The sequence below is a fragment of the Hippopotamus amphibius genome, chromosome 4 (assembly GCF_030028045.1).
Source record: "Hippopotamus amphibius kiboko isolate mHipAmp2 chromosome 4, mHipAmp2.hap2, whole genome shotgun sequence".
Taxonomy (NCBI): Eukaryota; Metazoa; Chordata; class Mammalia; order Artiodactyla; family Hippopotamidae; genus Hippopotamus; species Hippopotamus amphibius.
Window position 1 is genome coordinate 117,809,910 of NC_080189.1, and position 18,629 is coordinate 117,828,538.

Consider the following 18,629-nt stretch of genomic DNA (forward strand, 5'->3'; position numbering starts at 1 on the left):
CTGAGGTGTGCAGTGCGGGCTCAGTAGTTGTGGCATGCAGGGCTCAGCTGCCCCACGGCATGTGGGATCTTAGTTCCCCAACCAAGAATCGAACCTGCACCCCCTGCAGTGGAAGCACAAAGTCTTAACCACTGGACCACAGGAAAGTCCCAACTGGCCTTCTGAATCTCCCGACTGCAGTTAAAACAGTAAGCCCTCTTAATTCACAGGACTACCAATGATTCAGTCAGGCCACTGGTATCACGAGACTCCCACGGATTAAATCAGCTCCCTTGAATATACCCCCTTTAAATCAATCGTCCTTAAATCTCCTGACATTCATTAAACCAATCAAACACCTTCGGTTTCTTGATCCCCATTCAATCAGTCTGCCTTAAGTCTCCTGACACCCATGAAGAAGGATGACTGATTTAATCAGGGTCACCGCAGTTAAGAAGGCAAACTGAATCAACGGGAGTGCTGTCCCCCTTGGGGCAGCTCAGCACCCTGTGCCCTCTAGGGCACCGCCAAGGAGGGTGCTGTGCCCCTCGCAAGCGGAGTGCGCCCCTTAAGGTGGATGTGCGCCCTTTGGGGTGCCTGGGCACCTCCTGGTGTATATCCCGTGGGGGTGCTGTCCCACTTCGGGGTGACCAAGCCCCTCTGGGGTGCTCGTTCACCCCCTGCTGTACACCAGATGATGCTGACCTACCCCCTGTGGAGCACAAACATCCCGTAAGGGTTAGTAAGTGTGTCACCAAGATTCCTAGGGAAGCAAAATCAACGTATCGAATCTGAAAATCCAAGAAATCACATGTAGCATGTTCTCTTCCTGGCAGACTTCTTTTTAACAAATTCACCCCATGGGGAGGCAGGAGGGTAGAGTGATTTTGAGTGTGAATTTAACAATCAATCCAGCACGCGTTTCAATCTTTGCTTTGTCAACCTCAAGTTCAGAAACTTCTGTAATAGCACTGCACAGGAGAACTGGGGACTCAGAAAAATAGCATAAGGAGTGATTCTGAAACTTGTTTCTTTGAATCTTAAGATCGGATGGCAGTTTTTCAGGGCTTGCTAAGCGGGTGGAATTCCCTCCACTAAAGCAGACCCATCCTTGTGTCCCTGTCCCACATACACTGGGGTTCTGGAGAGGAGTGCCTCGTGGGAAAGGGCCGAGCAGCTGGCAGTGACGGCCATGGGCTGTGCCCACCTGGCATGAGCACGCAGGGACAGGGCAGCTGGCTGCATCTCTCAGTGGCCTCCTTTCTAAATGGCCTGGTCTACACGTCCGGTCTCCAGGCCTTCTGATGCTGGCAACGAGGCCTGCGGCAAGGAGAGGGGACGCTTCTGACGGGTGTCTGTGAGGGGTGACTAGGAGGTGGTGCCAGAGGCCTTGATTCTGCCACTCTGGTGAAGTGAAGAGACGCAGGTGGGCAGGCACCGGCTCGAGAGAGAAAGCAGGTCCGTCTCCAACCACAGCGTCTCCAAGGGTCAGGGTCCTGCTCACCTGGGGAGGAGTCAGACTCCTCCCTGTCAACACAACGGCCAGGCTGCCATTTCCACCTGTGGCCGCCGCCCTTCGAGGATCGTGTTCCTTAGACTGAGCAGAAACCCGAGGCCATGGAACTGGCCTGACCGCTGGCTGCGGCTCTGCGCTCTGGAACCCAGAGCAGCACGTACTCCCTCTTCCATCTTCTCCACTCAACCGGTCAGGGTCAGATCCCCCGGGGCCCTCCCAGCACAGGAGAAGCTGGCGCCAGTTCTCAGACGAACACCACAGAACATTCTTGGCTTCAGAGAGCTTCCAGGGGGCAGGGGGTGAGTAACTTCTGGGTGTTATTTGGCCAGAGCAACGAGGACCCATTCTCCCTGGTCAACAAGGATTTTCCACTGGGCGCTGAAATCCCGGAGCCCCGCATCTCCCCCATGTAAGATCCCCTTTGCACAGAGACGGGCCCCCAACAGCAACCAGTTCTGCTTTCTGTTATAGGAGGGGCAGGTAGGCTCTAAATCCAAGGGAAGCAGCCGGTGCTCTCGGAGGATGGTGGGCAAAGGCCCAAACATGGAAGCCAACAGCGAGCTGTGGTGGCAGGGAGGGGTCCGTGCGACTCCAGAGGAGGTGGCAGAAAAGCGAGCTGAGGGGATGTCCTCTGAGCTGTGAGCAATGAGGAAGAAACAGCCACACTGAGACACCCAGTGACAGTCACAGCCTGGGTGTATTTTGAGCTGGAAAATATATCTCAGACTTAAAAATGAGAACTCGCAAGTACAGAAAAATAAAACCATGGTCCAAGCAGAACCCTTGCAGACCAGAGGATGGCCCATGGCCTCAGAGGAGGGGACAGCTGGGGCCACGTGTGAAATCCCCAGAGTCCAGATACTCAAGCACTCGCGCTGAGACCTGACGGGAAGGGCGTCCCTGGAGGCCGAGCCGAAGCCGTCCTGGAGCCCGCACGATGCTGTGGGCAGGCCGCCTTATACACACGCCTCTCGCCAGAGACAGGCTCGGAGACTCCGCGTCGTGTCCCGGGAGTGACGAAGACGTGCGTCTGCTTTCTTCTCGGGTCAGAACCATTGTCCAGACCAAAGCAATACAGCTTTACGAGGGCAGGGGCCACGGGTCTGAGTCCTGACAGATCCCTGTCATGGACGAAGCCTGGCAGACACAGGTGCTTGGTGTGCTGACTAACTGCAGCAACAGATAACCTCTAGGCAAAACGACTGACACAGGACGGAAAGATGCTTCCGCTCTCACACGACGAGAACCTGATCCCATGAACGTGCCGGCTGCTCCTTCCCACGTCCGATCTGTGACCAGCACCCAGCCCTTCCCTCCCTCCATCAGGCACGGAGGCTGGAACCACGCTCCCCATGCCGCGTTTATTCCCTGCGCATCAGGGCCATGTGTGGCACAGCAGGGCCACTAGCATCTAGTTCCAACTCCTGGGTGGTCTCCCACCAGCCCTGAAATCCCTGCTCCTCCAGGAGGCCTGCAAGGCCCTTCCCTCCCCGCCTTCTCCTCCCTTCCTGAGTGGCTTCCCCCCAGGACTCTTCCACAGAGACCCCCCCCACTCAAAAAGTGCCCCACCCCACTGCTCATGCCACCTGACTGCCTTCACGACCCTGACTGCAGTCCAAAGTGTGCTACTGACACGCTGACCTACGGACCATCCGCCCCACCAGCGGGCAGACGCTGCCTATCTTGTCCCCAAGTCAGTCCCCGACATGCTGACAGCGTCCTGCACAGTCCCCGGCCCTTGCGTACCTGCTGAATGAAATAATTATGTGAGTTAAAGCCTTCATTAACGTCTACTCCTTACAAAACGAATACACCTGTTCTGGAGAGTATTCTGGGATACACGTTTTGTTTCCCGTTTTGCTCACATGTAAGAGGCTACCAGGATGCTGCGGAGAACCACGGACAGGAGCTGGAAAGCTTCGCAATAGGCTTTCCCAAATTCTGAGTCTGTTTTCATAATCCTGCAGGGGTGAGTAAATCTCCTGTTCTGGGTCCCGAGGCTGCTCCTGGAAATCTCAGAACTAAGTGACCTGCAGGCTGAGTATTCGGAGTGGAAGGATCTTAGGGTGATCCCGGGGCTGACGTGCTGCTCTGCTTTACAGATGAAGCTCTGGGAATCCGCAAAGCTCTGAGACCCGACAGACCAAATGCCCAATGTGCCCTGGCGAGGCCTCAGACGCTGGCGTCCTGACCCTGCTTTACCTTACGCTGCCCCCCAAACGCGGCTCTTCTCTTTGGAGTGGACCCCACCTCTTTTGGTCCCCCCAAAGGCAAGTCCTCTGCAGCAGACCCAAGAGCTGGTGAGCAGAGGCAGGTCTGGGAGGCCTGCACGTGGCCGAGTTCCATGGACGTGCCGCGGGGGAGGAGGGGTGCAGCCCCTCTCCTCCAGGCTGGCCCCCAGAGCTTGAGGCCTGCAGGTCTAAGAAGGCTAAGCATCACCTGGGGGTGAGCACAAAGACGCAGCGCCCTCCTCAAGACATCCATCGGGGGGGACGCCTACACCCAGCTTCACTGCTGCAGGATCTTCACTGGCCATCAGCGTGGACAAGAACCACAAAGTCCAGTAAAACACAACTGGACGCGAAGCTGAAGGTTCAGGTGCATTAGGGCAGACCTGGGAAGGATGAACAACAGCTGAACTCTGGACACCCTCGTCCTCCTCCTAAGAACAGCTGTATCTGCCGATGGCCACCCGTTTTTTGGGAGGGGGCCCTGGGAGAGACAACTGATTTCCTCGGGGAAACTCACAGACCTGGTCGGACTTGTCTTTCAGTGGGCCCAGACGTCCTACATCCACACAGAGCAGCGTCCAACCATCGTAATGCAAGAATGGCTGAGCAGATTGTGTTCTGAAACACAGTAAGACAGGTGGAGAAAACACAAGCACGTGTATCTCTGCCACTGAGGTTCACTGAGTGATCCACAGAGGTGAAGTAACTTGTCCAAGATCACACAGCAAGTTAACTTTGGGCTGAGACTGAAACCCAAGCTTCCATTACAATACAAATCAATACAACGTTAATATCAACATTATGGCTAAGTTCTAGTTACATTTAATAGTTTTGCCCAAAACGGCAGTTGTTTTGGAATGCCATTCTTTTATCCTGCATTCTAGCTAAACAAAGTTCTTCAAGGAATATAGCTCTCTACCCAGACCAAGTCCCTGAAGGACACAGGTTCCTCCAGAGTGCTTCCTGCAAGACCTACAATGGACAACGTGGGCACCAGGACTGCCCGGGCACTGACCCACAGCCCAGACTCACAGCGATGCAGACACACAGAGGCCTCCCGTGACCCTTTCAAGTCAGCGATGAACGTTTCTAATGGAAAGTGACACAGTTGACTTTCAGCAGCTCCAGACATGCAAACTTAGTAAGAAAACCTACCAGGAAGAAGTGGAAGGGAGCCACTGCGCTGGGGCAGTCTGAGTCCGGCAGCCCTGGCGACTGTGAGAGGATAATTTGTTTTCCGAACAGCAATGCTGGGAAGGCTCGACATTTGCAGGCTGCCAGTCATGACCTGAATGCAGTTGCGTGCAGGGCCTTCCCTGCAACCTACAGAGCTTAAAATATGAATCCCAAATTAGCCCTTCAGTGTCTTTTTCCCATTTCACTCGAGGGTATGTCCCCTACTTCCTTCTCTTTTTCAACAAGGGCAGGGGCTCCTTGATTGGCCTTTCAGAAGACAGCCCACCTCTCCACGATCCACCCAAAGGGAGTCTTGAGACACTGACTTTGGTGAAGTCAAGGGGATGAAGGGATCACAGATGAGACAGGGCATTGCTACACAAGCAGCGAGCTCCGCTAGGCCTCCAGGAGGCCCCAGTCCTTCTGAGGATCACTTGACACCTACAGAACCCGTAACACTCCTCCACTGCTCTTCAAAAGAACTGGTTCACTCAGCATCCACAAAACCTGTTCAATTTTATCTCAATGTAATATTCAAAAAATGCAGCAGGAAGGCAGGCACTATTTGTTCTCTGTATTTATTTATTTAACACTTAATAAGTACCTACAATGAACTAGGAATTATATTTTATTGTTTAAAAAATTCGAAGCTGTAAAATATGGCCCCAGGTGAGAGGTTACCAAAAGCAGCCTGAAAGGATCAAAATCACTCACTCCCAAAATTTCTGCTCTGCAGCTCAGCTGAGGATCAAAACCCCCAGACCCGGGAATGCCCAAGATGGAGACGGTCTTGCCAAAGACCAAGAGGAGGCGCTCAGGGAGGAGGTGCTCGGGGAGCCGGCCCAGGAGAGGAGTCAGCCGACGGCCTCAAGTGGTGCATAAGGCACAGGGCAAGTCTGGGGTCTTGGCAGGACCTCCCACCTTGCCCTCCAATTTGGTTTTAAATCCCTGACTTCTTTCCTGTCTCCCAGTTAAAAAAAAAAAAAAAAAAAAAAGGTAAAACAAACCAGAAAGGAAAAATTCATTGGGATACTTACTCTCCCAGTGACTTTATTTGCTGTTTAAGTCAAATCTAAACTTCAAGTCAATCAGTTGTGTGGTTTCCTTCATCTCTCATAAATGATGAAAACTGTCCACTCAAAAACTACACTAAGACAATGTATTCCTAAACAGCAATCCAGCTTTAATTGTAGGGCATGAATCACCTTGCAAACAAATTACATCACGATGATTTATCAATAGGTACTGTACTGGTTGTTGCTGGGGATTTTTGTTGTTTTTGTTTTTGGCAAACTTAGAACAAACCAGAGAACGAAATGTAAGTCTTCATCATCATGTAGAAAAATAAAACAAACCTAAAGTAGCTACCTTCGTGTCACGTGATTCATACTGCAAAAGTAAAACTGAAAGCTACACTTACAGCAGAGTTTTAAAAATCCTTAGTGCAAGAAACATAACCAATTAATACAGATCAATGCTCATTAATATGGAAAATTTTCCTATACAGAGGTAGAGTCCAGTGCACAAGGCTAAAACAATATTCAATGGTCTAAACAAGGCTGAGTCAGGTGTTATGGAATCCACTTTAAATGTTATCAGACTGTATGTACATACATACAATAAATAGACTATACAATTTTCTTAAGTAGTTTAAGAAACTCCACAAAATAAGAGCAGATGCATTGAAATATTTACATAATTCAATTTTCAAATCTCTCTCGTTCAAATAAAAGGGATAAAAATAAGATGTCTGCTTTCAAGGTAGCAAAACCTCCTTCCTGAAATGGATCGGTAACGTAAGATACTTTACATGGGAGGAACTAATTTATGTTTGAGAGGTATTCATATTCAGCTAAGAAAATATGTCCCTTTTTAAGCTATATAGATTAGGGAATATAAAATGATACTTTCTACATTTTTAGGTCTCTATTTCAAGTTCTAAATCCAACTCTTACTCGAAGAGAGAAGCTGATTTGGGAACCCATACAGAGTATATCAACACAACTACAATGGAAAGATAATTAACTTTTCATATCCTGCTTGTTTGCTTTTGAAAGTTTAAGCCAGAATGAATTTGACGGTATTTCTGGCCCAAACAGCTCCGTTTACACATGATACAAATTTCACAGAACCTAACTAGCACTTAGCTTGGTGTCCTCGGGATGCTGGGTGTTTCTGAGTCCCTCCCACTAAGCACGCTTGTCTCAGCGCGAGCAGGCATGTCTGCCGGGCAGGTGGATGAGTTTGGGGCACAAGACTAACAACGTAAGATTTCAAAGCTTTCCCAGCTCACACAGGAGGAAGGTGAAACACAGATTTTCTGCTGCCATTTGCCCCAAAGACCTGATGAAGGAAGAACTTAGAATCCTCTGTCATTGTGACTCAAGAAAATGTGCAAAACCCAAAGTACTGTATGCTTCACTGACCCAGATTCTTAGACTCAATGTGATGTCCTATCGTTAACCCTTGTAATTTTACTTGATATAAAAGATTTTTATCTAGCCCACAGGGAAATAAGGAATAGTCAGAAATGAAAAAGGACGGTCATGATTAATGACGCATAAACCTTCACAGTTTAATTTTGTATAACTTCACTAAGCACCCACAATGAAAATGCAAGTTTTTTTATTCAATCATTCTGTGAAAAATACCTCAGTAAATACGAACATTTTGCCCTTCAACGATCTTCCATGGGGATACCCACCCCCACCCCCGTTTTTTTAAATTTTAGATTTTTAAAAAATTTTATACAAATAGACTAACTTTGATTTAAAGTAAACATATAAAAATTGAGAGGAATATTGCTTGCACAATGCACGTGGAAGTGGGGGAGGGGCGGAAGCGGGGGCCCCCACTCGGGACGCGGGGGAGCGGCCCCCACCGGGACGGCAGGGCAGAGACACCACCGCAGGATCGGAAGGCACAAGCACCCGTGTGATCGAGAACGTTCCTGGGGGAGGAGGCGGGGGAGGGACACGTTTGGTTCAGCACTACAGTCAAGTTGATTTCGCCACTGCGGAGAAAACCGTCTAACATAAAGGTGCAGAGAAACGTGACAAGCGCTCCCCCTAGAGAGGAAGAAAGCTCAGCAGACAGCTCGCAGGAGTGGTGCAGAGAGAAACAGCCAGTACTATTTATTTGGATGTCTGTGCCATGGTGGGTACAAACTATATTCTCTGCTCTGTGGGGCCAAAACCAAAACAGAATAAAACAAACAAAAATCCCCCCCAAATCCTCGAGAAGCAGCAAGAAGGAATGCAAGAAATCTTACGGGACATACTGATCCGGGTGGGGTGGTGCACGCGGCGCGCGACTTGAATGCACATCCCACTTCGTCACCTACGCCGGGGACTTAGGAAATGGCCACGCCACGCTCCCTGCCTCTATGCGACTTCCCTTCCCTTCCTCCTCCAGTGTTAGAGTCTTTTTCCTCCACGAAGGAAGCAGCGCTGCTCCCGGGGCTGGGGAGGTGGGGACGGGATCCCACGGTACCACGGTACCAGGGTACCGGATCTCACGGTACCAGCTCGGCGTCCTTGGAGCCCTGCTGCGCGTGCACGCGGCGCGGAGGAGCACATCAAGGCAGCCTGGCGGAGCTATGAGTTAAAAAGAAAAGGAAAGGAGAAACAAAACAAAACCACCCCAAGTCTGTCTTTTCTCGAACTAAAGGAGAAACTGAGGGATGGCACGGCCTCCAGCGGGGACGCCCACGGTTAGGAGATGATGGCCGGGGACCACCTGGGCAGAGTCAGATTGTCAGCACTGGCTGACCGCTTCCTCATGGGTCTTCTCAGGTCCTTGTACTTGTCCTCGCAGAGGCGGGAGATGGCCTGGGGGGCAGAAAAGAGGCAATCGGGTCAGCCCGGGAGCCGGCGCCCTCGCCCCGGGCCGGCCCTCCATCCTTACTGTGGGCCAGCAGCGTCCTCGACACTGAGGACATTCGGGATGAAGGTACAGAGGGCCTCAGAGCCTCCTCTGGAGGAGGGCTCTCATCTGTGAGCCCTCTTGTCCCCACACCTGCCGCCGTCAAAAGTCGGATGGGAAGAGCTAGGTGCAAGTGCAAAGCTGAGCTATACACAAGTATAAGACACAAGAGTCACACAGCTTAACAGTGACCGCCCTGAACCCTGGCCAAGGCCAATGGGGCTGGCCCCAGCTCTAACTGGGCTCTGGAGGAAATACTTTGAAATAATGAAAAATGAAAGCAGAATCAAACCTTTTGGATTCCTAATTGATAGGGTCATCTGGTAACTTCTTCCTTGTAAAAGTGCATACTGGGAAACTTTTTGTAGGCTCATTTTTTTAAAAACAGGGGTCTTAAAAGCTTCTCTGATTTTAAAAATAGAATGAATGCACATTAAGTAAACACTGATATTAAGAAGGTTATTAAAAACATGAGGTTGTACAAATTAAATCCAGGGCACTTCGCCCTTACTTTACAACGACACGCAGTGGCAGGAACCAATGTGAGCACACAGCTCAGCTGGCAGCAGTGCACCTGCCTGGTGCCGGCGCCTCTCACCTCCAGCTTGTGGGCCCTCTCCCTGCTCAGGGGCTCCAAGGGGAAGCTCAGGTTGTTGGCTTCCGCCAGAGAACGAAGGTCAAAATAATACTTGGCATAAACACTGGAGGGAACGTTGATGTTGAACTGGAGCAATTCGAGGAACTGTCGCTCCAGCTCGTTCCTGCAGAGAAAGACAGAAACGCACAGCTCAGCCGCTGTCCCCACCTGCGGCTGGCCCGGGCAGGCTGCTGGACACAGTCAGGTCCACCCGATCCAGTGCCCGGAAGGATGGGGCCTGATCATCTGGGATGGTCACTAGGAAGGGCGACCCTGACACTGAGACAGCGCACGCGTGCACGCACGCGCGCGCGCACACACACACACACACACACACACACACACACACACACACACACACACACACACACACACACACACACACACACACACACACACACACACACACACACACACACACACACACAGCAGGCTCTGGCCTAACCTCTCTGCGTGAACCATAGGCTCAAACAGGAGGCAGAAGACACAATCAAGAGCTGCAGGCGGAGTCCAGAGAGCGTGGACAGCCACCCAGAGGACATGCCACCCTGAGACCACAGGACCGCCCTTCCTGGGAGGGAGGAGAGGGTGGGGACGTGTTGACCGTCTTCCTGGGGACCGCGGGAGGGGAGGCGGTTCCCCAGCCCGTGTACCCATCACCTGCAGGGTTATGAGGACCCACTGCTGGCCCCCCCGCCCCGATCCGGCAGGTCTGGGTAGGCCCGAGCACGGGCATCTCTAACGCTCCTGCGAGCTGCTGCCAGGCCTGCCCGCCTGCTGAGAACCGCTCCACGATAGTGCCTCGTCCATAAAGGAGCCAACCCACCTACAGCTGGGCCAGGTCTACCTGTGAGCACTGGTCCTGGGCCACCTCCCCGGGCAGCACCCCAGGCTCACTTCTGTCCTCTGTCACAGGCTCCCCTCCTCGTCTCCTCGGAGCCAGAAACAGTGACATCTGATTGGGCAGCCTGGCCCCAGCACAGCACCTGACATGCCGCTGGTGCTCAATAATTACTGTTACTGAAAGGAGTGGACCAAGCTCAGCCTGGGCGTAGGGATGAGGGAAGGCTTCCCGGAAGTGAGAGCTGAACTGAGTCTGGGAAGCCAGCAGCTCCGGGAGGGGGGTGGGGGAGGAACCAGGTGAGGGCAGGGAGCTTCTGGGGGGGGCTGAGGGGGGGCAGCCAATCTGCTCCCAGTGAGGTGAGTGGCCCCACCAAGCCATCGGAGCCAAAGGACGGCTTTGCCCATCTCTTGCTGCTGTGACAACAAGGGGCGGAAGCACTGAGGCGGCAGGGAGGCTGGGATGTGAGCAGGGAGGCTGGTTCCCCGCCAGAAGCTCCCAGGCAAAAGAAAACTGAGAAACCTCAGCAGTTGTTATCATCGAAGACCTGAGCGCTTCGGAGGGAAAGACCAAGATGTCGCATTCAGGTCATTTAACTGGAGGGGCTGCTTCAGTGTAGCTTCGAGAAAGGAGTTAAGCCCCAAATGTATGTGTTGTGCTAAATTTTACACTTTAATGACTTTTATTTATACCTCCTTTAAGTAAGACTTAATAAGAGGTCATCCTGTGAAATACTGGAACCCAGATAAAATCTTAACAACAGTGTCAAAAATAACTGCTAAGGCAGAAGTGCTCTCCTGGGCGACCCGGGAGCTGCCTATGGACAGACGGCTGCCCGGTGGCCAAGAGGTGCCACTGCAATCCCATTCCTCAACACCAGCAAGTTTGTAGCATAAATGTAAGAGAATAATTAATCTGCTATTCCTGCCCCAAATGGTATCTAGACACCACTGCCTCTTGTTGAGGGTATACCTAGGATTAAAGTCAAGAGGTATCTGGTTTTGAACAAGGTGGAGGTTTCCCAGGGTTCCTTAGGGAAAAAACAGCCTTGCTGACTATTTGAGTGTTTTCTTGAATGTTTCTGTTTAAGGTTGAGGGAAATAAAGATTTTAGAGCTGCTGTTATCAGACTAAGGCAAGATTTAGAAAATAAAAATAATCCTCCAAATTTGAATTTCCAAATGGCAGTAGTACATCCTCCAGGGATATCTGACAGTTTGTTGTGTGAAAAATCATCAGAAAACTAACAGTGATGCAGAGAGAACCAGCTTGATGGATTTACTGCCCTGAAGGGGATAATTATGGGGAAACAGTCCTGACATAAAACTTAATAATAAATAAATTCAAGTCAGTAAACAAACAGCAGCCAAAAGGTGGAAGCAGCCTACTTAAGGTCTGGATGACAATTATCTTAGTAACTGTTTTCACCTTGAAATATAATCAAGAATTAAAAAAAATATATTTCTATTTTTCTTGCTATCAAAAACTTCATATTTTTCTTACTTTTTATGATAAAGAATGACAGACGCAGGAAGGAGTCATGCAGGTCTGCAGCAGGAAAAGGCTCTGCGGCAAAAGACCCCCAAAATACAAACAGGTGCCCCCAGGGCAGCACAAAAATGGGGTGTCCAGAGAACCAGAAACCAGAGGAAGGGGGGCCAGGCTGGGGAGGAGCCCATAGTGGTCACTGGGTCCAGGGACACGGATGTGGACTGGGACACAGTGGAACCTCCTCCAGCCCAGAGCTTCCTCAAGGAAGCCAGACAAACAAGATGAGAAAAATAGTAGCAAGAATTGGGTCAGAAAGGCCTGTAAACAGTAAGGAACTGTAAGAAGTTCATCCTGAACCGCTCCTTTCTCCAAAGAGGCTCTGACCCCACCTCCTGTACGCCCAGCCCCCGGGGTGCAGCTAAGTGTGAGCTCAGGACGGTGCCCTAAGAAAGGAGAACACGCAGCCTGACCAGGATGGCACAGGGCGGTGGGGGAGGAACCTTGGGGACAGAACGCTCGTTTGCAACTGAACTTGCAAAACACGACAAAAGCAGTGAAAATCTTTCTGAAACTGAACAGAAACAGGCAGCATCTTGGCTCAGCCGCTGCCTGTCGCCAGCCTGCAGTGGGTACAGAGCCGGCATGAACCCTACCGCAGATGGGGAGCAGGGCGGGAAAGGAAGGCGCGCCTGGAATACGGTCTCAGGGATCAGTTTCACAAACCAGAAAGTGTTACCAGTGCCTGTTCGGGACCCACAGGATGAGAAACACAGGTTTTTGCAAACGCTATCCGCAACCGTGTCCTTGCTCGGCCAGCTCACAAGAGACGTGCACTCACATCCACTCACTCCACACTGTGCATGTCCACAAAGGGACGGGTTTCCTCCGCAGATGCCCCGCCTGCACTCACATGTCCTCCACCGTGATGTCCTTCAGGATCTGGCAGTAGTCCACGTTCCACACGGCCTGGTCGTCCCACACCTTGGATGCCAGCAGGATGGCCCCCAGAACAATCCGCTTCCAGTTGGCTGGACAGATGTCGATCTCTGCGTACGTTAGAAGCCTTTCGAGGTACACCTGGAAGACATGAGCACGCCCGTGCCCGGTGACCTGCCTTGTTCCTCCTCCACACCCGCCAGCACACGCAAACCAACTCCCAGCTGTTCACTGCACTCCCCCAGCTCAACTCTAAACAGGCGTTGGTGCCTGATCACACGTATTTTAAAAAGTCAAAGGGCCCAATGAGTCTGAGGCAAAAATGGGCTGAGAGGCACACCTCGTAACTGGACGTGTGGACATGGACAGACCTTAAGACTCTGGGGCAGGAATGGGTTCTGGGAGCCGTGGGTTAATTTCTCACCTCTACCAACTATGACATCAACACACATTCAACTAACCACCAACGTGCCAACAAGGAGAGAACAAAGGATGTGAAAGGAAGAAATCTATTTTTTCTATCTGTAGTTGTTTCTAAATTAAACTTTTTATTTTGAGGTAACTGTAGATTTATAGGCAGTGTTGATAAACCTATTTTTTTTATTATGGTAAAATACACATAAGATTTACCATTTCATCATTTCTGTGCCATTAAGAACAGTCACAGTGTTGTGAAATCACCACCACTGATCTCTATTTCCAGAACTTTTTCATCTTCCCAAATTGAAACTCAGTACCTATTACCTATTCTGAACCATGGAATGATTCCTCCCGTAGTTCTTACAAAGGTTGATGACTAACTCTTCTTGTTCTACCAAGGAGAGAATCAAAAAGTTCTATGACAAGGAATTCCCTGGCGGTCCAGTGGTCAGGACTCCAAGCTTTCACTGCCGAGGGTGCGGGTTCGACTGCTGGTTGGGGAACTAAGATCCTGCAAGCTGTGCAGTACAGCAATAAAATAAAAATGAAAATAAAAATAAAATAAAATAAAATAAAATAGAGTATTCCTTACCAAAAAAGTATGATAAAACTGAACTAAGAGCAGAAAACTGAGGCTGGACCTAACTCCAGAGTTTTTAAAGCAATTGTTATGAACAATCTTCACCCAGATCCCTAAGACACTGTTTATATATATGAGCTATGCAAACCTCTCCAAGCTCCCCAATGAAACAGCTTCTCATTGACTCAGTACAAAAAGAAGGCTACTCAATTTTCCTACTTTACCATAGTTGATAGATACTAACAGGTGCACTAGATAGTATTTAAGATACTGTTTAAAAAAAATAACAGGCATCTACCATGTCTGATGTTCCACTAGGGCTAACTAGAGGAATTAGATATGATAACATACTCCACTACTGAGGGAAGGCAGTTGTTATGTTGGGAGATAAAGTATTCATAATAAGCACCACTTAATAGCATGTAATTTAGCAGAGCTTGCCAGTGAAGCTATATTCAAGGGTCAGCAGCAATTTCTTTAGTAAACTCCCTCTTGGGTATTTTAATTCTCTGCCAAGTAAAATAATATACAATTGATTTTTTCTGAACATCATTCCCTAGATCATTGCTAACAGGACACTCCTGCTCAATTACATTTTCAGATTTAACTTCATAAGAAGGACTACCCTCAGGAGTTTCTAGAAAACACAGGTTAGTGAGCACTTACAGAGCTACAAAGAGCATTCAGATGATTGTACAAAATAAAACTGTTCAGAGGGGTGGGGGAGGAAGAAAAGGTAAACTCGTGGAATCCAGGATACATGTGACCAAACTGCCAATGATGCTGGAAGTTTCCCTCCGATTTTAAAGAGCAGCACTTGGTCTGTTCATCTTAGGCTCTCTTACCCAGAGCTCAGGCAACTGGGGACCCCACCAGCGCCTCCTATTTGCTAGTATTTGAAGGAGCACATGAATGAGACATTTGGATACCTCAATGGACACCAACTGAACAACAGCTTTTGACTTCCTTAGAAATCACTAATGTGACCTAAAAAGGGAGTCTTCGGGGTCAGAATGGATAGATTCTACAGGTTGCCTTGTCATCAGAGCACCGGCCTCTGACAAGCACTTTGGGGCTGCGGTCCAGGGGCTGAGTGGCAGCCCTGATGGCCGTAGAGCAACGGCTGGACCGGCCAGGCTGCCCGAGGGGGATGAGCTCGACTGGCATGACCGGTGCTCCCTGATACACCCAGCAGCAAGTAGCTGAAGCTTCTGGAAGCTCCTTCCACAGGCAGGCTGCAGTCTGGTTCCTTGTGGGCAGCAGGCCACACCACCAAGAGAAGGCCCAGGAGAAAGGCCAAGAGAGACACAGTTGTGCCGGCTCTAGGTGGGACCTGTTGTGAACGGCTGCTTCTATCTCTAGGGACCTGGGGAGAAGGTAGGGTCACCACGTGCGGGGCTTGCTCAGAGCACGCAGCTGTCTGCCCTCTGCCCACAGGCCCCAGGATGACCCGGCCAACCAAGCAGGCCCCGGAGAATCGGTCTGCAGAGCTGTGCCTGCTGAGGGGGTGCCGAAGCTGCTCACCTGTAGGCTGTAGCCAGCCAGACCCCCATATATGCTAATCCACCAGCTGATGTCAGAGGACAAGGCAAGATTTCAGCACTTCCAACGACTGACAAATACACCCCACTCCCGTAGTGCTCTGAAGACAGACTAACCCCCCCCCCCATCACCCTCGGAGACAGGGGAACACACTTTACATGGTCTCAACGTCTCTGCAGAAACTGTGTCCTCCACAGGACACTAACCTCCTTCTCGCTAATAAATCCAAACTCTAAGGTGCTACAGGGCACAGTCAGGTCACAATTTTCTTAGGGATGAAAGGTAAAAAAAACCCCACCACAGTCCATCTGCAGAAGCTTCAAAGTAAATCGTTCATCCTGGTATGGATTTTAGTACTAATCTTATCCATGGTGCCATCTGACTTTCTTACCCTTTTATCACAATCTCACTTCATTAAAATGTCAACCCGGGGACTTCCCTGGTGGTGTAGTGGTTAAGAATCTGCCTGCCAATGCAGGGGACACGGGTTTGAGCCCTGGTCCGGGAAGATCACACATGAGGTGGAGCAACTAAGCCCGTGTGCCACAACTACTGAGCCTGTGCTCTATAGCCCGCAAGCCACAACTACTGAGCCCTTGTGCCACAACTACTGAAGCCCACGCGCCTAGAGCCCGTGCTTCACAATAAGAGAAGCCACGGCAATGAGAAGCCCGCACACCAGAAAGAAGAGTTGCCACTGCTCGGTGCAACTAGAGAAAGCCCACGCACAGCAACGAAGTCCTGACACAGCCAAGAAATTAAAGAGAAAAAAAAAAGTCAACCCTGCTGCCCATGGTGTTTTGTAAGGACCTGACATCCTCTGAAGGAACAAAGCTCAGCAATAACCATGCTTCTCAGTCATGGCCTAAGGACCTATCAGCACTCCAGATCACCTGAGGAAGGCTTGCCGAATGTCTACGTACCTCTTAGGCGGCAAGTTCCATGAGAGAAGAAACGAACACACAAACAGGAACAGGTTACTGTCCAATCAGCCGAGCGCACGGGGCCCTTAGTGTGGCACAGACTCAAAGGGTCCTGCACACTGTCCGTCACACATCCGTCCCTCCTCAGGAACTGCAGGGACAGCTGTCTGGTTCCGCAGGGCAGCCCGCACACTGGCAGGGCTGACTTCTTATCTGAGTTGCACACCATGTCAGTGACAAAAGGCCAGTGACAATGGGCTCCACGGTCAAACCTGTTTCCCAGAGGAGATGTGATCTGAAGAGTCCGTCCCTAAGGTGTTCAGAATCTAAGTAAGGTTACAGATTTTTATCTCGCGCCTTCAAGTGCAGATTATGTCCATGCTGTCTCTGAATATCTTACAGACACATATTTACACAAAAATCACAAAAGAGAGGTGAGCAATTCCAGCAGTCCTTCCGGTGTATGAATTCATCACATCTGACCAATGGGATTATAGCTCCGTAGGGAACCAACACCAGAAACCCGGACACTCACGAGGGCCCCTGAGCCCCATGTTTCACTTACCTGCTCATAGCATTTCAGCTTTCCTGCTTCTGAGTGTGATCTGATGGCGGGCTTTAGGTGGGGACTGCGGAGCAGACCACTCGCCTTCTTTTAGGAGACCCAGTCACTATTCTCCCAGACAAAAGACAACCCTGAAGTGGCTGTGGTTCCCAGGGCCGTGCTGGACACTCCTGCCCACGCGCCACTCTGCAACGTCCCCGCGGGCACTCACCAGGGTGACAATGGCACACTCCGCAGTCAGCTGGGCGGCGCTGAACAGTGTCCGAACAAAGCGGTAAATCTGCTTCTGCTCTGGGTTGTGTTTGTCGTAATCTGGTGGCACTTCGGATTTCTGGGGGAGGAGATATTCTCAATGACTGGCCGCCCGACAAGAGCAACAGAGACACATCGGGACAACACCCTGAGACCCGGGGAGAGGGTTACCGAAAGAGGGTGAAGGTTCTCATCGAAAATATCCAAGAGCATCCTTCCATCTGGGTCCCTGGGGGGAAATAACAAGAAAACGGAGTTTACCTTCTGCAGGAATGAGTGCCAGTCAAAATGAAACAAAAATATATTTTGATTTAACTGTTATTTCAAGAAACAGAGGCAGTCCTGTTAAGAGATGCTATTGATTATTCATGAATTATAATTTGTTTTTCTAGGGGATAATAATAATTTTTTAACAGTCCAAGAAATAAAGGTTATGAACCACATTTAGTTTAATTAACTTAGGTGAAAAAAAATCTAGATTTTCATTTCCTGAGTTTTCAGATGAACCAAATCTACATTTCTTTAACATCCTGTTTCTGGAGAATGGCTGATGCATCTGTTTAAACCACCACTGCATTGTGGTCGACAAGAAAGAAGTCTGAGGGTAACAATGAACACTCAGCGTGTCCTGGAGATTAGCTTGAAATTTTCAGAACATGCAGCTTAACTTCACTAATGAGGAGTTTCACAACCGGATACTGAAAAACAAAAGGGAACATGTAGAAAAGTCTAACTGGTTGTTACCAAGCTGGTATCTGCACAGACCCATTTAAAGTGGCGGCTTTCCCTGTGAGTTCAGTGGGGGTGCTGGGTTCTGGGGGGCTGTTCATACCCCCCTAAGTGACAACTCTACTTCCATCTGTTTTATGTCATTTGAGTTTGGCCTAAATTCTTTTTCTTTAAAAACCAAATTTGGAAACCACTGCTTTGGTAATAGCGTGTAATTTTCCAGCGTCAATTAGGTGTGCGAGTATCAGAAGGCTGTGTGCCGATCTGTCCGACACGCACCCGCTGTGGCAAACACTACAGGCTCTGCTCCATGAACTTACTGTCTGCATAAAAATAAAAAAGAAAGAGCTTGGCGTAACAGCTCAGCTTTCATCACTGTATTTGCACAATAGGAACTGTTTTTAAAGTTCTGGGCATCTACACCTGTGCTGTTTTCACTAGCCTGCAGAAGCACACACAGCAAAGATTTAGATGAACCTGAGTGAAAGCAAGCTTCAGTGGTCAGGACTGGAGAGTGGGTTCTGGAAACATAAAGCGCGCCTGGCGCTGAGGAATTGGGGTCCCTCTCTCGCTAACTGCCTCTGCCAGGTACTCAAGGAGGCAAGAGAGGGACCCCCCACCTCCTTGGGCTGTTCAGCCCTGTTCAGTCCTCCTGAGGAATGAGAGCCCAGGAAACGTCATTCAGTACTCTCGAGAAACTTTCACAAGTAATTTTAAAAATCAAAATGTAGGTTCAGAGATGTAAGTGAAGATTCGGAATTTAAGCTAAAATGACTCCTCTGGGAAGTGGATTTTGCTTTCACTTCCATTAAAAGCTATGAATCTCAGCACCGTCTCTATCAAGCTAAGGGATCTATCACCAGCTCCCGAGGTTGACTTATCGGAGAG

At 49.9% G+C, this 18,629-nt stretch overlaps 1 protein-coding gene across 2 annotated transcripts in view; it reads right to left on the bottom strand.

The window, feature by feature from the left end:
- Positions 1–7,510: 7,510 nt before the first annotated feature.
- Positions 7,511–18,629, bottom strand: part of CCNY (cyclin Y) — a 122,059-nt gene continuing 110,940 nt past the window's right edge. For both annotated transcript variants that reach the window (XM_057731093.1, XM_057731092.1), the window contains exons 6-10: positions 17,184–17,241; positions 16,972–17,091; positions 12,705–12,871; positions 9,425–9,587; positions 7,511–8,732 (exon numbers count right to left, since the gene is read on the bottom strand). In XM_057731093.1, coding sequence (XP_057587076.1) covers positions 8,616–8,732; positions 9,425–9,587; positions 12,705–12,871; positions 16,972–17,091; positions 17,184–17,241 — 625 coding nt within the window. In that variant the 3' untranslated portion in view covers positions 7,511–8,615. The remainder of the gene's footprint in view (positions 8,733–9,424; positions 9,588–12,704; positions 12,872–16,971; positions 17,092–17,183; positions 17,242–18,629) is intronic.